Source organism: Podarcis tiliguerta (genome assembly GCF_965153285.1).
Source record: "Podarcis tiliguerta genome assembly, chromosome: 1".
Lineage (NCBI taxonomy): Eukaryota > Metazoa > Chordata > Lepidosauria > Squamata > Lacertidae > Podarcis > Podarcis tiliguerta.
The window spans coordinates 94,838,313-94,852,103 of record NC_139534.1 but is presented as its reverse complement, the minus strand read 5'-3'; the positions used below and the strand labels follow the sequence as shown (position 1 = coordinate 94,852,103).

Sequence of the window (13,791 nt, the reverse complement as noted above, 5' to 3'; positions counted from 1 at the left end):
GGATCAGGATGTCAAGTACCAAAACAAAAATAAGAGACTTGGTAAAGGAATTACGAAAACTAGAGTTAGAGACTCCACAATATCTACAAAGTTGTTGCTGCTTTAAAGCTGTGTCTCCAGTTTCAATCAGTATTTTGTGGTATTGTGAACGGAGCTAATTATTATTCTGCACTGAAAGACCACAGCATTCAGATGTAACAGCATCTTCTACCACAATCTCATATTTGAGTCATGATGCATACAAAACACTGAAAGAAAATGTGATTATGCAAGTAATTAAATTTCAGAGGATGCTAAATTTCATGTTCCCCATAAATAAAGGATTTAATACACCGAAATGGAACCTCGCTGAATTTCAATAGCACAAATATTAGATAAGTGATGATCAAGGGTATTAGTAGTGATAAAACAACAACAATCATCAATAAATTAGAAAGGAATCTATTATAAAATACACAATGTCCTAAATCAGGCAAATACATGGAAAACTAAAAAAACAATCTTTAACACAGGACCTAGCTGAAATGACAAGTCATGATTAACTGCAATGCTGAAAACCAGGTCTGCACAACCTGTGACCACACACAGTTTGCTCTCTCTACATAATGGCCTGCTTGGCAACACCCTCATTTTTATAGTGTGAGCAGGTGGAGGAAGCAGGTTTATTAACCCCTGGTGAGCTGCCATACTTGGCTTGTTGTTGTTTAGTCGTTTAGTTGTGTCTGACTCTTCGTGACCCCATGGACCAGAGCACGCCAGGCACTCCTGTCTTCCACTGCCTCCCGCAGTTTGGTCAAACTCATGCTGGTAGCTTCGAGAACACTATCCAACCACCTCGTCCTCTGTCGTCCCCTTCTCCTTGTGCCCTCCATCTTTCCCAACATCAGGGTCTTTTCCAGGGAGTCTTCTCTTCTCATGAGGTGGCCAAAGTATTGGAGCCTCAGCTTCACAATCTGTCCTTCCAAGTGAGCACTCAGGGCTGATTTCCTTCAGAATGGATAGGTTTGATCTTCTTGCAGTCCATGGGACTCTCAAGAGTCTCCTCCAGCACCATAATTCAGAAGCATCAATTCTTCGGCGATCAGCCTTCTTTATGGTCCAAGCTCTCACTTCCATACATCACTACTGGGAAAACCATAGCTTTTACTATACGGACCTTTGTTGGCAAGGTGATGTCTCTGCTTTTTTAGATGCTGTCTAGGTTTGTCATTGCTTTTCTCCCAAGAAGCAGGCATCTTTTAATTTCATGGCTGCTGTCACCATCTGCAGTGATCATGGAGCCCAAGAAAGTAAAATCTCTCACTGCCTCCATTTCCTCCCCTCCTATTTGCCAGGAGGTGATGGGACCAGTGGCCATGATCTTTGTTTTTTTGATGTTGAGCTACAGACCATATTTTGCGCTCTCCTCTTTCACCCCCATTAAAAGGTTTTTTAATTCCTCCTCACTTTCTGCCATCAAGGTTGCGTCATCTGCATATCTGAGGTTGTTGATATTTCTTGGCTGGTGGCCTGTATTTGACTTATTTGGTCACAGGTCATGTAGGCCTACTCAAATGATTCTACCCCCCTCTTCTTTTACAAATGCATAAGCCAGTAGTAGAAGTAATTCTAAGGCAGACCACTAGGGCTGCCCCTGGCTATAAGCAGCTCCAAGCATACACACACATGTATCAGAGAATGAATGGACAGATATATAAATAGATAGATAGTACTATATATAAGTGGAAATTATTGTAGAAGCAGGTATTGACTGCTGCATGGGCAATGCTTACTAAGCCACACATAATTCCCATTTCCGCTGAGACTCACGAGGAGCAGCAGTTGTGGCCCCAGAACAGCCACGGTGGAGTTGGCCTCCCTTCCTCACCTTTGGCATGGTGGGAGAGGGCACTTCTGGTTCCTCTCACTGAGCCAGCAGCCAGGGACTTGCTTGCATGGCTCACCAGCAAATCACAGGTGAGCTGGGGGGCAAGGCTGGGGAGCAGACCTGAGTGAGAACTTCTTTCCTGCTCCCTCAGTATAAAAGCCAGTCACACCCAATGCCTACACCAAACCATCTGACACCTGGAATCAGTAAAGTTGTGGCCCTTTTATTCCCAACAATGTTGTCCTGTGTCCTTTGTTGATGTTATTATTGCACTCCCACCCACTTTGCCCTGGCCCACAGAAACTCTTACCCCTTTAGAAAATATATAAGGTATTTTTCTTTAAATGATATGTTTCAATTGTAAAAAGACAGAAGCACCTCACTTAAAATGTAAAGATTACCATCTTAAAATCTTTAGACACAAGTAATGATTATCAGTGGCTACTAGCTATGATGGCTTGCTCTACTTTCACAGCTGGAGGCAGCAATACTTCTGAATACCAGTTGCTAGAAACCACAGGATGGAAGAGTGCTCTTGTGCTTTGATCCTGCTTGTGAGTTTACCACAGGCATCTGGTTGGCCACTGTCAGAACAGGGTCTGGACTAGATGGGCCGCTTGCCCAACTTAGCAGGCTCTTCTTATGTTCTTAAGTAATCAAAATCAAGCCAAGGGAATTAGTCAAAGTAAGTGCTTTAGGAGAACACATGGCCTTATGCACGATTGAAAAGAGATTGATGATACTAAGCAAGAAACGACACACTATAAAACATTAAATCATGTCTGCTAAACAAAAAAAAACACGACACATTTCTGCTTCAATTTCCTGAATGAAAATGCTACATGTCCTGAAAAAATTCACTTAAGTGCCAATTTGTAATAAACATTAACACTTCTTTAAATCTAGAGGGATTTTTAATATCAGATCCTCATTTAATTAAGCACTAAATGTTGACCTTTCAAATTTTCATTAAGTTAAATTACGTCTACCAGGCTAGGACAATCCAAGTTTATATTCTGACATCATTCAAATGTTTTATAGCAGCTGAAAAACACACAGATGAAATACATTTATTAGGCTTTATTTACTTTAAAAAGAAAACAATAGTAAAGTTAGTTCAACTGTAGACATAAATCTCTAATAGTCTGTTCAATTATAAGATATATTTGTAGCAAGTTATAAATAAAAATATCATCGTGACTTTGTTTTTGGTTGCACAGATGCTGAAATGTAAGAATTCTCCCTCACAGAGAAAAAAATTATTGGGGGTGGGCACAGAGATTTTTTTTAGGATTTGTGTGTTTCCCAAAGACAGCACCAGCCAACCAGGAGAGTGTAGGGCAGCCTGCTGGCAAAATGGGATTTGTCTCCTCCAAGGTATAGAAAAATCAACCCCCTATTTATTTCAAGCAAATTGGCTTACAATATTAAGACTGCCCTGGTTCAATTTTAAACATTATCCTTAATATTACAAGTGTTTTTTAAAAACCTACTATGCTGGTAACTTCTTTACAATCCTTTTGTAAATATGCAATAAACATTTTCCATTCTTTTTTATATTTGCTCATGAGAGGAGGAGGAAGTGTGCAGTTGCGTGACTTATTTCTAGGTCAGGGATAGCTAACCAATGGTCTACCAGATGCTACTGAACAAAATTTCCATCAGTACCAGCCAGTATGACCAATCACAGGAAGGCAGCACAGGTTAGTCCCCCCCTGTTCTATACCAATAAAACAAGGGAATACTTCATCTGAACTAGGCTACCATCAACCATAAGGAAAAAGAGGAGTACCAATGGAAGGTGGGTTTTCTGTATTGTTAGTGCCCTGACCAACAACTTTTAATCATGCACAACACATTGAATTGAACACACCGAAGGACTAGCAATACTGGCTCCATTCACAGACTAACTTCTACACCAGCCAAAACACAGACAGTATGTTCTTTAACTCCCTCAGTGTGAAGAGCAGCACATGCTTTAATAAAGTTCTCCCCTGGTGCCTGTCGGCTGTTCACTTTCCCACATAAGCCAAGGCACAGACCTACAGGGGAAACAAGACAGAAGTGCATAAGGAAAGAAGGTAGAAGTAGTGGTAATGCCTTTGCTTGCTGCATCTTGACTTATAAGGGAGAAAACGGGTGAATAGTAGGGCCAGCTGGAGAGTCTCTGAAAACTGAACTGAGCTGTCAGTTACTACTCCCTAACTAGGATGACCAAGTCCAAAAGGACAGTAGGATTCTCTACCTTTAAACCTGGCTTGAGAGCAGTACATGTGAAAAGGATCTAGGAGTCTTGGTTGACCACAAACTTGACATGAGCCAACAGTGTGACGCGGCAGCTAAAAAAGCCAATGCAATTCTGGGCTGCATCAATAGGAGTATAGCATCTAGATCAAGGGAAGTAATAGTGCCACTGTATTCTGCTCTGGTCAGACCTCACCTGGAGTACTGTGTCCAGTTCTGGGCACCACAGTTCAAGAAGGACACTGACAAACTAGAACGTGTCCAGAGGAGGGCAACCAAAATGGTCAAAGGCCTGGAAACGATGCCTTATGAGGAACGGCTAAGGGAGCTGGGCATATTTAGCCTGGAGAAGAGGAGGCTAAGGGGTGATATGATAGCCATGTTCAAATATATAAAAGGATGTCACATAGAGGAGGGAGAAAGGTTGTTTTTTGCTGCTCCAGAGAAGCGGACACAGAGCAATGGATCCAAACTACAAGAAAGAAGATTCCACCTAAACATTAGGAAGAACTTCCTGACAGTAAGAGCTGTTCGACAGTGGAATTTGCTGCCAAGGAGTGTGGTGGAGTCTCCTTCTTTGGAGGTCTTTAAGCAGAGGCTTGACAACCATATGTCAGGAGTGCTCTGATGGTGTTTCCTGCTTGGCAGGGGGTTGGACTCGATGGCCCTTGTGGTCTATTCCAACTCTATGATTCTATGATTCTAAACATTGCTACAATAGAGAAACCCAGCAGGCCTCTGTTTCTCATGCATGCAAGAGAGCTACACCTGCCTATATTCTGTTTGACAATTTGTCACCTTCAAAAATACCTAAGGAGCTTCACCTGGAGTCAATGATGTGGAGCCCTTGGCTGCTTGTTACATCCGAAACAGTTTAACATCAACTGCACGTGCACTACATACGCTTCCAGTTACAGACTCCGCTAAACCAGAAATAGTTCCTCGGGTTAAGAACTTTGCTTCAGGATGAGAACAGAAATCGTGCTCCGGTGGCACGGCAGCAGCAGGAGGCCCCATTAGCTAAAGTGGTGCTTCAGGTTAAGAACAGTTTCAGGTTAAGAACGGACCTCCGGAATGAAAGAAGTACTTAACCCGAGATACCACTGTACTGAGCTGACAGAGTAGAGTAGGGATACATTGTTTCATGTGGGGAGGAGCTCATCTCTCATCTCCATGCCTCATTAAGGACACCTGCCTTAAACAGAAATTCAGTAATTTATTTAGTTTACCCTCTTTGAGTTCTGTGGTTTTACATATCAGGACATAGTAACAATCATCTGTTCCTTAGCATGTCCTAAAATTAGGTAAATACAACCTCAGATGAACAACAGCACATGATTTATTACACCGTGCCATGATTTATTTACCAGAAATAAAACCCAAAAGAAAGAAAAGATTGTCTCAGATGATAGACCAAGAATTAGGCGTAACATCCAAATATACACACGCAAAGCTGTGATACAGAACTGTCAATGGGTACAGTCCAAGGCACTGTCAGAGCTAGGGTAAGCTTGCCTTTAAACTACTTGAAAGGCTTACTAGAACTATACAAGCCTACACAGACGTAATAGGACTGCAGCTCGCAACAGAATGAATTTGCCCACACCCAGAGAATGCTTTTTTGGTTTTTAAAAAAGGGTGCTAGTACTCATAAAGGGTGCTAGTACTCATAAAGGTGTCATGGGTGCTAATACTCTGTACCACTGAGTACTGTCACAAAAAAAGTCTACGTATGTGTATACTCCAATGACTAACAAAAAATAAATTTCCAATTCTTATAGCAAAACGTGTTGGCAGCCATTTTCATCAGTTATAGAGCTTTGAGGATGGAATGCTCAGACAGCTTTCATTTTGCTGAAACTAAGCAATGCTGTACTGTTCTATAAGTTGAGCCCATGTGGTATTAATGTGTCCAAAGTGCACATCCAGCTTTTCCCTTTTTGCTAAAATTGTTGGATATGTTGACATCTGTATAGCAAGTATTGGTAAGACCGATAGACTGTGGTTCTCAGACTTAAAAGAGTTTAGCAAAAAAAACAGAGTTGCAGTTTGCAAAAAAGTAGACTACAGAAACAGTAGTCCAATGCAAAGGTTTATGGAGGCCCTGATCCAACTTGAGTCACTTTGTTGACATCATGGTGACTGAGAGGAGTAAAATCACTCCAAATCACCTGACTCACCTAGTTATTCAGCCCCAGCACAAAGCTGCTACACATCCCTATCTTGATATAGGATCTTATCTAAATGGAATAATTAAATAAAATCATTAGGGGACAGTAGCTCAGTGGTGGAGCACTGGAAACAACTTGTCAGAAACCCTGAACAACCATTGGCAGTCAGTGTAGATCAGGTATCTTCAACCTTTTCAGATTCAGAGTCCACTTTTAACCCAAATATGCACTGGGGGGGTTACTTCTTAATCTTTTACCATATACTTGTAAGATGGTAGTGCTCCTGTTGTGACCCATCTTGCATCTGGCCGCAATGCACTAGTGGGTCACAACTCATTAGTTGAGGACCAGTGGTGCAGATGATGCTAAGATAAATGGACCAATGGCCTAGCTTGCTCTCACCCTTCTTGTTATAACACTGCCCATAGGCTTTTAACTAGCGATTTATTAAATCAGTCTTCTTGTTGAGAATTCCATTACCAGCAGCAAAAACGAGGCATTCCAAATGCCATTATGAGGAGACAAATATGCAGCATATAAAATTAAACGCTGTTTGTGATTTCTCTTGCTTACCTGCTGAACTAAGCAAAACACTGAAGTCTGTCCCACGCTGTGATTCACCATTGTCATTTTGTGCTTCTTTCTCAGTATCTTCATAACGGTGCCAGTTGGAAACTACTTTTCTTCTTGAATAACTTCCTTGTTCTTCTTTTTCCTCTTCTTGTGACTCAAGATCAGCCGAGGCCTATGACATGTAGCAGCAAGAAGATTGAATAAGAGCTTTAATTAGCCTTTTCTTTTAATCTGTGTTTTGTTTTCTGAAAACTGAAGACAGCTACCTTAAATCAATGTCCCAATTTAACATTTCATTTAGTAGGCATGTCCAGATTACCTTCCCTGGCATGTCAGTACTTAGAACCTGCATTACTATATCTGTCTGTGACACTAAACTTCATGGCAACATTGTCCTGGTGTCATAGTAAACAGCTGATCTAGGGGATTTACATTTATCCTCTCTTCAATTTTAAGACTGTGATGGATTACCAAAAAATCTGGTAGCCTATTTATTATATCCCCTTACATTCAGTTGTGTGCCATCAGGCTTCATGCTCTTTCACAGTTAAAGTTTAAAACAAGGTTTAACCCTGGGCCAAGATTTATTCCATGGTACTGACATTTAGAAGACATCTGAAGGGAAGTTTTTAATGTGTGACATTTTAATGTATTTTTAATCTTTGTTGGAAGCCGCCCAGAGTGGCTGGGGAAACCCAGCCAGATGGGCGGGGTACAAATAATAAATTATTATTATTATTATTATTATTATTATTATTATTATTATTATTATCATCATCATCATCATCATCATCAACACCCCACTTTCTCAAACTATTCTTAAACCATTTACTGTTCCTTTTTAATGTCCAGATTGTATTACAAATTATCTACAGGAATTAAACATACAACAAGAATATGATGCTAACTGAAATCTGTTAGCAGCTGCTAATCTCTTGCTTTAAATGGAAAACCATTTCTTGACCTATGCAGAAGAAATGTGGGAGAACATGCTCATAACAAGCACTTGGCAACTAGCTGAGGATAGGAAGTCAGTGAGTCAGATTATTCTGCTCTGTGCCTCTTTATACCCCATAGTCTAAACATCTTTATCTTCATTAATCTGGAAATTAATTTCTTTCTCCTTTTCCTCATCAGAAACATAGCACACTATCAACTTGAGCTACACTCTATATAGCCTGGATAGCCTAAGTTCACTTAGATCTTTTTCCTCAAATTCTTTGCTCCTGTTACAGATTTGCTTACAGTGGGTTCTTAGAGAAAGCAGTGAAACAGTACTTCTACCCACGGAGCTCTCTTCCTGAGGACATATTGCCCCAGGGTCCTCCAAAATTTGGAGCAAACAGTGAAAATAGCTCCTAACTATTTCTCTTCTCCTAGGCTGTGATACAGCTTGCTCCTCCCTCTGTGGCATGAGGGGCAGAGCAATAGCGGGTGAAACTGCCGCTGCTCCAAAGTCCCTCTGCTACCAGCAACCCAATGTTGCAAGAGGCACTGGTAACAGAAGGACTCAGGAGCTGCATCCGTTTCACCCGCAATATAGCAACAAGTAAAGCTACCATCGCGGTCTGGCCCTCATACCGGTCCTGGATGATGTATCAATACATTGCCCGGGACTAATCATTACCATTTTACACCATAACCACTAATACTATCCTCACATTTTTGACGGAGACAAAGGCTGGAGATAAGAGGTGACAGCGGGCTTGACTAAGCCCTGAAATGAGTTTATGGCTCACAGTTCACATTCTTCACCACTAAATAAGATTGATGGGCTATAACATTTACTCCAACTGACCAAAAAGCAAATTATTCAGTGAAGGAAATCAATACTTTCCCCACCAAAATTAAAACCCCAGGGAATCATTCACTGTGATAGAAGGGAACAGATCTTATGTCTGAAGACTTTTTTGTCAAGCACACTTCTAGATCTGTAGAAAGCTAGTGGTAAGTTGCTGTATGCGAGCAAACAGCAGTCACCTACCCTATCAGTAAAGTGTTTTCATATCATCAACTTAAGGGCTCGTGATGAGTAAGCCAAGTTAGCAATGTTGACAGAACAGAAGCTGTGGCACCTGAATGCTGAAGTCAGCTACTGCTGTCTTAGTATACATATAAACACACCAACAGGAATATACTCAAGTTGATTCATATTAAGTTTTGCCAAAGTTCAGAGGTAAGGGAACAAGGGCTTTTGGCTTTCAATTCAACCTTCATCACAATAGTATTGGTGTCTACCATGGTTAGCAGTATTTTAGTTATCAATTAATGATGATCCCCAGATGTTCCATATTCAGCAATATTACCATCTTCCATCCTCCTATTTGCATATTTTAGCCAATGGTCACTCTTTTTAGGTACAACAATAAATTAAAAATTCAACTGTTGTAACTGGGTTACATTAAAAGTCCCTTAATAAAATTCATTTTATTATCATTTTATTACTACTATACCTAGTAGTAAGCCCACTTGAAAAAAACGGCATTTACTTCTGAGTAGACATGCAGACATGTCTAAGACTGCTGTTAGGTTTTTCAGACCTAGTTGCTAAGTATTAATTTGAATTCTTGTAAACTTCATCTTAAGTCACGGTTTAAACTATTCGTCAGAAACTAAAAATCCACAGCAATCAAACCATTTACCATTTTAATGGTAACCTATCCTTAAAAATCACATCTGAATAGACCTCCAGCACCAATATCCTTGCATTCTGTCTCCAACAAGCCAATTGTAACTGACAAGTTCTACTGGTTTTCCACCCACTCCAAGCTGCTAGCTTTTGAATGAACATTCCAGGGTTGTCCTAGCAACCAGATGGTTCTACCCACAACCCCATACTTACAGTAAGATTAAATCAAAACACAATTTTCTGCATATGGAAATAACAGTGGAAAAATATCTATGACTGCATAGTGGTCCATTTTTCTCTATTTCAGCATGAATTAAACTATGGAATTCTCATAGCAATGTAAAATAGTGCAGACCAATTCTACAAATTCACTGATTTCTACCTTTGAGTGGATATACCTAAATTGCAAGTGCTTGCAATTTGTAATTTCATTACATACTTCAAGGACAGACCTGAAAATACAGTATTCACATTCAAAGCCTGCTCCAAATAGTTTCATAAATGCAGAGTTCACATTTATTTTAAATATACTCATGCCTTAGAATATAATTTGCCTTTATTAGTGCAGTAGTTATGAAAGATAGAAAAGTAAAATAACCTTTTCCCCAACTGTTCTTGTTTGCCTCCTATTGTCAGTGTTGCTACTGCTTTCCACTTTTAAAAATATATAAACTTTTAAAAACACAGCTGGGTTTTATGAGCTTAGATGACAACAATTCAAATAACCTAACAGGGATTAGTAATTTTCCCATTTTCACAAAATATGTATAAAAGGTCAACTATAAATATTTAACAAAATACATTTTACTACAGGAGCTAAATAAAAACGGAGAATGAAATGCTTAAACTGGAAATTTTATTGCACCAATGTGGGAGAAAGGAACATAGGTATAATACAACAGAGTGCAGTATCAAACAGGCATCTTGTTGTACCTATCGTGCAATCAGATACACCACTGAAGACTGGGGTGTACGAATGTACCCACAGCAGACCACTACAATCATATATGCAGGAATGGTGTAGTGGATAAGCTGAACCAATGTTCAAATTCACTTCAACGAACAAATATGACTTGGTGACTTTGGACTACTTTCTATTTCTCAATCTAACCTTCTCCACATGTTATAGGAATTAAATAGGCAAGTCTTGGCTATGTTGCCTTAAGTTCCTTGGAAGAGTACATAATTTTTATCAACTCCCCAACCACTGAGACATTCCAGAGACAGTGCTACTCAGATTACATATATATTGAATTTTTTTGTTTGTTTTATTAGTCACTATAATCAATATATATTTACACACACACACTTGTCCCCATCACAACTCTTGGCTGAAAGGCTAACCTCAAGCCACAGTAGGACTAAAACATAGGTAGGCAAACTATGGCCCGGGGGCCAGATCCAGCCCAATCGCCTTCTAAATCCAGCCCGCGGACGGTCTGGGAATCAGCGTGTTTTTACATGAGTAGAATGTGTCCTTTTATTTAAAATGCATCTCTGGGTTATTTGTGGGGCATAGGAATTCGTTCATTCCCCCCCCCCCCCAAATATAGTCCGGCCCCCCACAAGGTCTGAGGGACAGTGGACCGCCCCCCTGCTGAAAACGTTTACTGACCCCTGGACTAAAACCATTCCTAACACAATTCTTCAAAAATGCTGGAGGTATGGCAGCTAAAAGACACTGAATGGGAAGGCACTGATCCTACCCAACAGGACTTAGTGAGCTTCCCAGTCTATTTTGTCTTCATAATTCATGGGTTTATTGTCTACTACCTCTGTGGGGCTTCTTTCCACTTATTAATGCTTTCATGGACTACATGGGGAATTACAAAGTCGATAGGAGTGTTTCCTCACCATACCTGTGTAGGCTTCATGAGTCTCCGCTTGTACTAATCATTTCCAGCGCAGGCTGCATTTGCTTCAGCTCCTACACTGAAAACCCTTATTATTTTTGGTGTCTCTGAATTCCCATCAGGCAACACTTTAGGCAAATCAGGGAAGAACTCATTCACAAATATCAAGATAACTAGACTCAACACATTCAGAAGAAACCACAAATGACTATAGCCAGGGAGAGAACACAGCTTTCTCTTGTGAAGTATCAGAGAGTGACTAGTTCTGCAATCAGAAACAGGTTGTTTTTTTCTCAGCTGCAAGTCAAAATGCTAGTTCTACTCTGTAAATACAAAAGCTGGGGAAGGTACATCATTTCTGTGCCTTTTTTTGTAACAACAGGCATAATAAATTATATTGGTTGCTCCTTTGGCAACCTAGCAGCTGACAGAAGAGGTGGTGTGATGAGAAATCAAACAATTGAGTTTGTTGTCTCACTGAAATTAATTAAATTGTCCTCCATTATACTTCCTGTTTTCCCAGTTGCGCATTGTGAAGATAAGCCCAATATCCTTCCAATTAATCATTAGCTATTCATTCGAAAGTAACCATTGGTAAAAATAACTCAACCACAATTTTATCAGAAACTACCAAACTGTTAAAGTTATAGCACTCCTATGTGCATTGCTCTCTTCAGACTTTGCCTGAAGATGGTTATTAAAATCTGAAGGTAGAACAGCATAAATTTTCTTGAGCTTTAAAATGTTCGTTTCTGCCTTTCTGCTGCTCATACACAGCTATTTTAAACAGTACTGCTGAAATTAAATTAATAAAGGCTGACAAAATTATAAAGCTGGACAGTACAGAAGAAAACAAATCTAGGAAAGGGGAAATATGTTGCATTCATTAGTTTACATACGTTGTATTGGCTTCATTCTGACATTTAAGGCATTCATAAATACAGCTTTCCATACTGCCCTTCAGTAACTGTGATAGTTTATAACATTTTCTCAATCATTCTCCTACTGCCAATAATATTACACCTCATGCAATTCATGCAATGAAGAATGATTTCTTTCACTTATTTCCTTCATCTGTGACCTTTAGAGAGATCTACCAAAGGTAAAAGGTTTAATTAGAAAAAAAGGTCAGCTACAGAAACAGATAGTGGGCACACAACTTTCTAATCTATGTTGTGTACATTTATGGAAGGCCAAAAAATTACAAAAAACACTTCATCAACATTGGACACCAGGTCATTAGCTTTGACCTCATATGGAGCATAAAACAGAAAAAGTTGGTCCTTTCTTGTCCTTTTACCAATATATTGGTTCTCTCAGAAAACTAAGAAAAAGACTAGGTGACTGAATTTTGTTAACAGAACAGAAGCAACACTAATAAGCAACACTAATAAAAGGAGTTCTCCTGCCACATGTTGACATTAAATTGTGAACATAGAATCACAGAAATGTAAAGCTGGGAGAAATCCCAAGAGTGATCTAGTCCAACCCCCTACAAATCAGGAATCATCATCTGCAACTCATCTGCATGTCCTATTTGTGGTTTTTGGTTTTGGGGCAGACCCAGTAACACTGCTTTACAAATAAAATAACTGCCAATAAGGATCAATGAGAGTTGAAGAACCAACATTGACCTGTGCTGTAACAGGGACCCCAGCTTTGTTCAGTTATTGACCCAGATGTATGTTAAACATGTGTGGAAGGAGGTCATATGAGGTGTGAACTATGCTTTATTGTCACCCATCCCAAATATCACCATGCCCCATGGGCCTCACCTCAACATCTACCGGTACGCACTGTGTAGGAAATCTGAAAAGCAGTACCATTTGTATGCTGGGGTCCTGATCACATGAAGGACTACAGTTGTACGAGCATTGCTTCCTGTTTTCTATTGTCTGACTTAACATGAAACATCAGGTCAAGACCAGAAGGACAGGGTCCCACTCCTTAACACATTTAGTGCACTCTTGAAAAAACAGCTAAATAGGACTCCATTTTGCCTCCAAGATTGAAACACCTTCATCTGGTGGCTTTGCTTTCGTTATCACATGGATAACCATTTGCATTACTCAGGCTCCATGTGAAAAACTGAAATGCTAGCAGTGCTAGAAAAATGCATATGCACAGATACTCTTGCTCTCCCAAATAAAAACAAAATATCACATTCTTTGTCACATTATAAATAACAGAGGCACAATTGAGGCCGGCACTTCCAGCAATCTTGCTTTGCACATCTAGGAAGCCAGCTGTTCACTAGGCCACCCCATATTTGTTCTACAAAGAATGGAAAATAAGAACTTGTACATGTTAAAAAAAAACATTGTCAAACCCCGATTTTAACCATTTTGTTCATTCTTTTAAAATATATACTATTAGAGATTAGAGCTCCTGCAGCTTCTTTCACTTGCTAATTAATTTTTAGAAAAGACAAACCAACAAAATGATTGCGATTCC

The 13,791-nt window shown here is 39.8% G+C and overlaps 2 protein-coding genes across 4 annotated transcripts in view; one reads left to right on the top strand and one right to left on the bottom strand.

Annotated features, from left to right (window-relative positions):
- CHRM5 (cholinergic receptor muscarinic 5) overlaps nt 1-13,791 on the top strand; it is a 58,400-nt gene that overhangs the window by 20,944 nt on the left and 23,665 nt on the right. The gene's annotated exons all lie outside the window — the stretch shown is intronic.
- AVEN (apoptosis and caspase activation inhibitor) overlaps nt 1-13,791 on the bottom strand; it is a 99,708-nt gene that overhangs the window by 71,855 nt on the left and 14,062 nt on the right. For both annotated transcript variants that reach the window (XM_083450899.1, XM_083450900.1), the window contains exon 2: nt 6,856-7,027. In XM_083450899.1, the coding sequence (XP_083307025.1) occupies nt 6,856-7,027 (172 nt within the window). The remainder of the gene's footprint in view (nt 1-6,855; nt 7,028-13,791) is intronic.